Genomic DNA, 6,735 nt, shown 5'->3' on the forward strand with positions numbered 1-6,735 from the left:
CTCAAACCCCAGGAAGGTGACAAGCGACGGTATCTTCCCCTCCATCTTGGTCCCAGAACTCAGAGCAAAGCAAGGCTGCTGTCTTGGATCAGCCACTCACTGAAAATCAAGAGGACCATGAAGAAGGTACTTTATTGAGGTGATTAGGAGTGCCCCCAGCCCAGCCTCAGCCCCTCAGTACAGTCTCATGGGTGGAAAGGACCAGGCCTCTGGGCTGTTCTGGGCCACTACCCAGGAGAGGCTGGGCAGTGGGGCAGGGGGGCTGGGGCTCCAGTCCAGGGCAGAGGTTCTGGGCAACAAGGGTGATGGTGGCTGAGGCAGGGGTTGTTGTGGCCCGACCCCCCAGGGCCGCGGAGGGGGCGGTGTGGCTACCAGCCAGATGCTTTTCAGCAGGTCAAAGGCTGTTGGGGGGCCCCAGGCTGCCCCGGATGGGGAAGGCAACAAGGGCAAGGGGGGTGGCCAGGGACCTTTTGGCGGTGCCAGGCTCACCCTGTGCACCATGGGAGTGCCGGAGGTGTGAGGCATGGCAAAGGTGAGCTCTTTTGTCCTCTGTTGCCTCCTCTGCCTCCCCTCCCCTGGGGCCTGCTCGGGGCTGTTGATCCAGGAGGGTGTCATCCTTCGGCTTTCAGGGCCACCAGGCTTGGTCCCTAGCACAAAAGAAAAAAGCAAGGGGGACAGCTGAGCTAGAGCAGACAGGGGAAGGTGAGTACAGGGAGCAGGAGGTAGGCTCACCTGGTAAGGGTGGCTGGCAGCCACGGAGCACCAGGGTGAGGTCGGGCACACAGCCATGGCAGGCCTGTAAGGTGCCCACGATGGCATCCCTGGCTTCTTGTACTAGGTTCCTCCTGGGGAAGGCCTGTGGCAGAATCAGCTGGCACTGCAGCTCCTCCAGCAGCTGCCCCAAGCCAGGGAACTCTGGGGGACTGGGTGGGCCTGGGCCCGAGCCTCTAGGCACCTGGTTCTCCTTGCCCCTTGACTGCAGGGCCGGTTCTTGGGCCCGACTTGGGCTTGGGGAGGGTTTGGTGGGTAGTGAAGGGGTGCCTGGCTCCAGGGACTCACAGCTAAGCAGCCGCGCCACGTCCAGAGATTTCACCTCATGGTTGAAGAGACCCCGGTGCTCCCGGCTCAGCCGGCCCTGGGTTATGACCACAAGCTTGGGAGCAGCAGGGACCACAGAGGGATCCTGACTGGTCACAAGAGGATCCTGACGGGTCAATGGCCGGCGGCTGCCCATCAGGACCTCGTTGCGCTCCCGCCTGGTCTTCCGACGGCGGACACGACCAGGTTTCTCAGGCCGCTGGAAGGGCTGGGGGGCTGGCCCCCGGGGGTCCATTGTGTCCTGGAAGAAAAAGCTAGGATGGTCGTCAGTATGCGGGCAAGCCGTGGACTAAAAGTGAATGGTGAGAAAGGGTGAGGTGGAAGTACTATTTACAGAGATGACAGTAAGGGAGCCATTGGCAAAGACTTGGTCAGGGAAGGAGTCACAGGGGTCGGGTGGGGTCAAGGGAGTCATAGTGAGTGGGAAGATTTGTCAGGGACTAAAGAAAGGATTACAGGGTACAGGGATGTGAGGAAATAGGTAAAAGATGGAGGACTGGGACGGGATCATGAGACCACAGGGATCTGGTAAACCAGAATGGGATTGTGGACAGAGAGAAATCTAGGAATAGAGGAGATTACTGGAGAATGCAGAGAGAGATGGCAGAGAAACAAACAGCAGAAAAGAAGTTGGAAAGGCAGAGAAGACCTTGGGAAAGCAGAAAAGGCAATGCAGGAGCTACCAGGAACTGGGGCCTGGTCACGGGAGTGAGGTGGCCTAGGGCAGGAGTCGAGGCAAGGATGGGCAGTTAAGGTTAGGGAAAGGGGGTACGGTTGGTGGGAGCAGGGGGTGAAGCACCTCACCTTCTCCTGGACCAACGAATCCCGGCCCCCACCCACCCCACGTGGCTTTGGGGTGCAGTGGCTTCTTTTCCGCGGTAACCCCAGCTCACGACGCACTCGAGTCTCTTCCGGGCCTCACGCTTGGCCTCCTGCGCACGACGCGCATGCGTGTGTCCCTCCCACGCCCTTTGGCTTTCTGCTCCCGAGAGAGGCACGAGGCACAAAGTGCCGGTTATAGTCCCGCCCATTCCAGCCTTACTCTCAGAAACCTCTCTCATTTGCCCTTAGACATCTCCCATCCACCAATGGGCTGTGAGGCCCAGTGGGGCCCGCCCCCTTCCTGAATGCTGGTTGGTTTAGATGTCTATTAGCGGACTTTCTCTCTGGAAAGTGTGATGAGGCGAGGAACAAGGGGCCATGGTAGTCTCCATTTGCAGCCGGTCCCCAGGCAGTCACAGAATTCATCCCCAGACAATCGGTGTAGAGTCGTCATTTCAGAACTTGGATCTGGAGTTAGACTACCCAGGTTCAAATGCCCAAACTGGCATATTACAGTTGTGTGACCTTGAAAAAATAACTGCTCAGACCCTCAGCTTCCTAATTTGTAAAATGGAGTTGGTAGTAGTACCTCCTTCATGTGGTGGCTGTAAGTATGAAATGAGCCAATATACCTAACTTGAAACAGCGCTTGATTTGAATGAAATGAATGCCTCCAAGCTGTTTCTCACTCAGCTTTGCTTCCAGAATGCTTCTCTGCCTTTCCAAAGTATCTATCTACACTTGTTCCCTCAGACTTTTTTTTTTAAGATGTATTTATCTATTTGAGAGAGAGCGAGATAGTGAGCATGAGCGAGGGGAGGGACAGAAGGAGAGCGAGAGAGAATCCTTAAGCAGGCTCCCTGCTAAGCGCAGAGCCAGATGCAGGGCTTGATGCCAGGGCCCTGAGATCATGACCTGAGCTGAAATCAGGAGTCAGCAGCTTAACTGACTGAGCCACCCCGGGGCCCCGCCCCCTCCTCAGCCTTTATAATCAAGCTATGACCAGAGTATTCCCCGTGCCCTAATGAACTATATAAGCTATATTACCTGTGTAATACTGCTTGCCTGGTTTTTCAAAGACTAACTCAAATACTACTAGGAAACCCCTCACCCTCAGAGTCCTTCTCTTCCTCCTCCTTCTTCTCTCCTTCTCTTAATCACAGCCTTGATCCTTCTCCCAGCTCTTTGTCTGATCTGTCTTCCCCAACACGCTGGGACAAGGCCAGGATCTGACCCATTCATTTAATATTTATTCAAGTTCTTGTGAGCAGCCACAGTACTTGGTACTATGTGTCAGGCCCTGTTCCAGGCTAGTGTACGGAGGCAAAACATTAACATGATAAATAAGATTATCTCAGTATCAACCTACCTAGGACAGAATGAATAGATGGGAAGGTCTCATCTGGGAGTAGAGCTACAGGAATATAACCGGATAGTTTAGGGGGGAGGGGGACCCCCCCTCTGGTTCCTGAGAACAGGAAGAGCTGGGAAGTCTTGAGATTTGAGATTAATATGGGGCGTTGGGGGGGCGACCTTAGGTGGCCTTGGCTATGGATGTAGGTTTCAGAGCCCAGACGCACCTGTGGGTTTAGGGAGGGGAAGAGAGGCCACAGATCTGCAAGATGAGCTGGGCGGGAAGGGCGCCAGGCTGGACCTGGGCCTTGCAGCATCTCTAGTTCCCTTTCTCTTTCTGCCCCTTCTACTGCCCTCTTTGCAGCGCCTGTGATGTATGTAATGCAAAGATAATGTAGTTTAGATTTTATGCCACAAAAACTGGTGGTTTGGGGGGGGGGGGAGCACGAGTAGATAGGCTCACTAAAGTCCGGGTGCTGCCTTAGCCTTTACCACTGAGGCTCTATTTTTCACATTTTGCCGTCTTCCTTTTTTCTCCCCACATCAGTAGAAAATGGGAGCGTCCTCTCCTAGCCAGGTGCGTACAAGCCACCCCCTCAAGGGATCCAGGAATGGACTCGTCCACTCACTCCCCTGCCCCCCACCACGTGAATGAGACACAAACATAGCTGGTGAGCACACACACACACACACACACACACACAGAGCTGGTGATCTCTGTTTCTTTCTCTCTCTCTCTCTCTCTTTCTCTCTCTCTCTCTCTCTCTCTCACACACACACACAGCTGGTGATCCCTTCCGCACATTTCTCGCCCTATAGCAAATGGTGTCGCCCCCCCAAGAAAAGGCTCTAGATTCCACCCCCCCCCCGGGCCTTTCAGGTAGTTTGCCCCTTCCCCTGACGCAGGTGTGGTGGTTTCTCCCTCCCCCACGGGTGCTGGATGGTCTCGCCTCCCCGTCCCCAGATGCCCCGGTGCGCTAGCGGCCGCCGCCCGAGATTGAGTGGCCCGGGCGGGAAGCGCTGGACGAGTCCACTGCACGGCCGCCGCGGGGGAAGCATGGGTTCCCGATTCCACCTCCCCTTCTAAGTGAAGGTTTCCGTTCCTGCGGAGGAGGCGGCGCCCGGGATCGGCCGTCGTCCTCGCTGGAGTGCGGGCGTCGGGACCGTCCATTGTTCCGGGAAGGGAGGGGTGGGCGTGGCGGAGCCACCTCCTCGGCCAACTCTCCCGGGTCGGCCTCGCTCGCCCATCCTGCAGGAGCCGCGGCGCCAAGATGAGTGGAGAGGAGAACCCAGCCAGCAAGCCCACGCCGGTGCAGGACGTGCAGGGCGACGGACGCTGGATGTCCCTGGTGAGCGACCCGGCCCGCGATACTCAGGAGTACGGGAGGGGCCTCAGGAGAGCAGCTGTTTGGCGCCGCTCTCTGTACGTGATTAGGAAACCGGGCAGTCGGGGTGGTGCTGCCTCTAGAAGCGGAGCGGGGCGGGCCCAGGAGCGCGCGTGCCACTGACTCCCCCTTGTACGTCCCCGAAGCACCATCGGTTCGTGGCCGACAGCAAAGATAAGGAACCCGAAGTCGTCTTCATCGGGGACTCCTTGGTCCAGCTAATGCACCAGTGCGAGGTGAGGCCCGTCCTCGTCCCCCTGCCCCACCCAGGCCTGTGCCCTCACTGACACACCTGGATCAGAGCCCAGGCCAGACGGAGTATGAAGTACCCAAAATAGCCTCAGGCGGCACCCCACACCCAAAACATTGGTGTAAGGTGCAGCACTGTACTGAGAAGGAGCTGTGTGACGGGTCTTTGTCAAGGTTGAGGCTTTCTTTCGAGAAGATTGCCTGAGGTGAGACTCTATTGTTTGCTTAAGGGAGTGCACAGCCCTCATGGATGTCCACAAAACACTAGTGTTTCCACCAAGCGAAAGTCAACTGTAATAGCTCTCCACAAAGGGGGCTCAATTATGTGATCTTTCCACTAAATGAGGTCAAACCATAATGGCTTTCATCAGCTGTAATGCTAATGGTTCAATGCATGACTCGAGCCAAATGGGTTTCCATAAAGTGAGTCTTGCTTCTGTGGGTCTCCGTGAAAGGGAGACCATACTAGTTTTGTATAAAGTGAGAGGTTTGGGCCGGACTGCTTCCATAAGGCAGGGCTCTTCCATGCTGACGTTTGGTTCACACTTGGACAGAGGGCGGTGGTCCCCGCTGCCAACGCCCCTGTGCCCACACCACTTCTTGTCTGCAGATCTGGCGGGAGCTCTTTTCTCCTCTGCATGCACTTAACTTTGGCATTGGCAGTGATAGCACACAACATGTGCTTTGGCGGCTGGAGAATGGGGAGCTGGAACACATCCGGCCCAAGGTGAGCAGAGCTTACGTGGGCAGCGAAAGCACCCTAAGCCTCCCCCTTTACCACTGCTTCCTGCCTGTCTTTCCACAGATCGTGGTGGTCTGGGTGGGTACCAACAACCACGGGCACACAGCGGAGCAAGTGACTGGTGGCATCAAGGCCATTGTGGAACTGGTGAACCAACGGCAACCCCAGGCCCGGGTCGTGGTGCTGGTGAGAGGGTGGGAGGTCAGGGGAGAAAGAATGGCCGTGGTCCGGGACCCCCTCAGGTGCAGCTGCAGCTGGTTCTGGGCAGCATGGCGGCAGAGCAGTGGCTTTCAGGCAAAAGCTCACGTTGAAGCTTGCTACACACCCAGCGGATCTAGTTACGGTCACATTCAGGGACCAGTTAGCCTCTTTTGTCCAAGAAACTGCTGAAGGTTCTGGGGGGTATTGCAAAACCCAAAACAATTAGCCAGAAGTCGTCAGGCATTCCCGGGGTGAATCCAGGCTCCATCACTTCCGGCCGGAATCTTTCCTCCTCGGAAAGACGGATTGACCCTTTGTCGTACTGTTGACATTTTTATGATTGATACTTGGAAAGGGGCTGGCACCCAGAAGGTTCTTTGCTGAACTGGGGTCTCAGACACAGTATCCGGAATCATCCTGCCAATCCCCCGCTTTCCCATCCCTAGTGTATTCCGCAGCTGGGGACTCTGTGGTGAGGGTGAGCAGTTTGGCCCAGAGCACAGGATACCCAGATGCCGGTAGGATTTCTCCTCACAACTCTTGGTGCCCTTCCTCAGGGCCTGCTTCCGAGGGGCCAGCACCCTAACCCACTTCGTGAGAAAAACCGACGGGTGAATGAGCTGGTCCGAGCAGCACTGGCTGGCCACCCACGGGCCCACTTCCTGGATGCTGACCCTGGCTTTGTGCACTCAGACGGGACCATAAGTCACCATGACATGTACGATTACCTGCATCTGAGCCGCCTGGGCTACACACCTGTCTGTCGGGCCCTGCACTCCCTGCTTCTGCGTCTGCTGGCCCAAGACCAGGGCCAGGGTGTCCCCCTGCCAGAGGCTGCACCCTAAGCATCCTCCTTCCCCGACATTAAATTCTCATTCCTCAGTC

At 56.5% G+C, this 6,735-nt stretch overlaps 2 protein-coding genes across 3 annotated transcripts; one reads left to right on the forward strand and one right to left on the reverse strand.

Moving 5' to 3' along the window:
* Window positions 1–154: 154 nt before the first annotated feature.
* PRR19 (proline rich 19) lies at window positions 155–4,702 on the reverse strand. Its single transcript, XM_026482208.4, has 2 exons — window positions 733–4,702; window positions 155–647 (listed from the first exon to the last, which is right to left on the reverse strand). Exons 1-2 carry the CDS (start codon window positions 1,331–1,333, stop codon window positions 175–177), a joined length of 1,074 nt encoding a protein of 357 aa, XP_026337993.2. The 5' UTR covers window positions 1,334–4,702; the 3' UTR covers window positions 155–174.
* On the forward strand, window positions 4,528–6,732 carry PAFAH1B3 (platelet activating factor acetylhydrolase 1b catalytic subunit 3). Of its 2 annotated transcripts, XM_026482206.4 has the most exons (5): window positions 4,528–4,622; window positions 4,805–4,894; window positions 5,518–5,634; window positions 5,713–5,835; window positions 6,408–6,732. In XM_026482206.4, the coding sequence occupies exons 1-5, from the start codon at window positions 4,545–4,547 to the stop codon at window positions 6,693–6,695; spliced, it is 696 nt and encodes a 231-aa protein (XP_026337991.1). In that variant the 5' UTR covers window positions 4,528–4,544; the 3' UTR covers window positions 6,696–6,732. The 2 variants fall into 2 exon arrangements, with proteins under 2 accessions (XP_026337991.1, XP_026337992.1); XM_026482207.4 differs by lacking the exon at window positions 5,518–5,634.
* The last annotated feature ends 3 nt before the right edge of the window (window positions 6,733–6,735 follow it).

Source organism: Ursus arctos, unplaced genomic scaffold (genome assembly GCF_023065955.2).
Source record: "Ursus arctos isolate Adak ecotype North America unplaced genomic scaffold, UrsArc2.0 scaffold_19, whole genome shotgun sequence".
In the NCBI taxonomy this organism is placed as follows: domain Eukaryota; kingdom Metazoa; phylum Chordata; class Mammalia; order Carnivora; family Ursidae; genus Ursus; species Ursus arctos.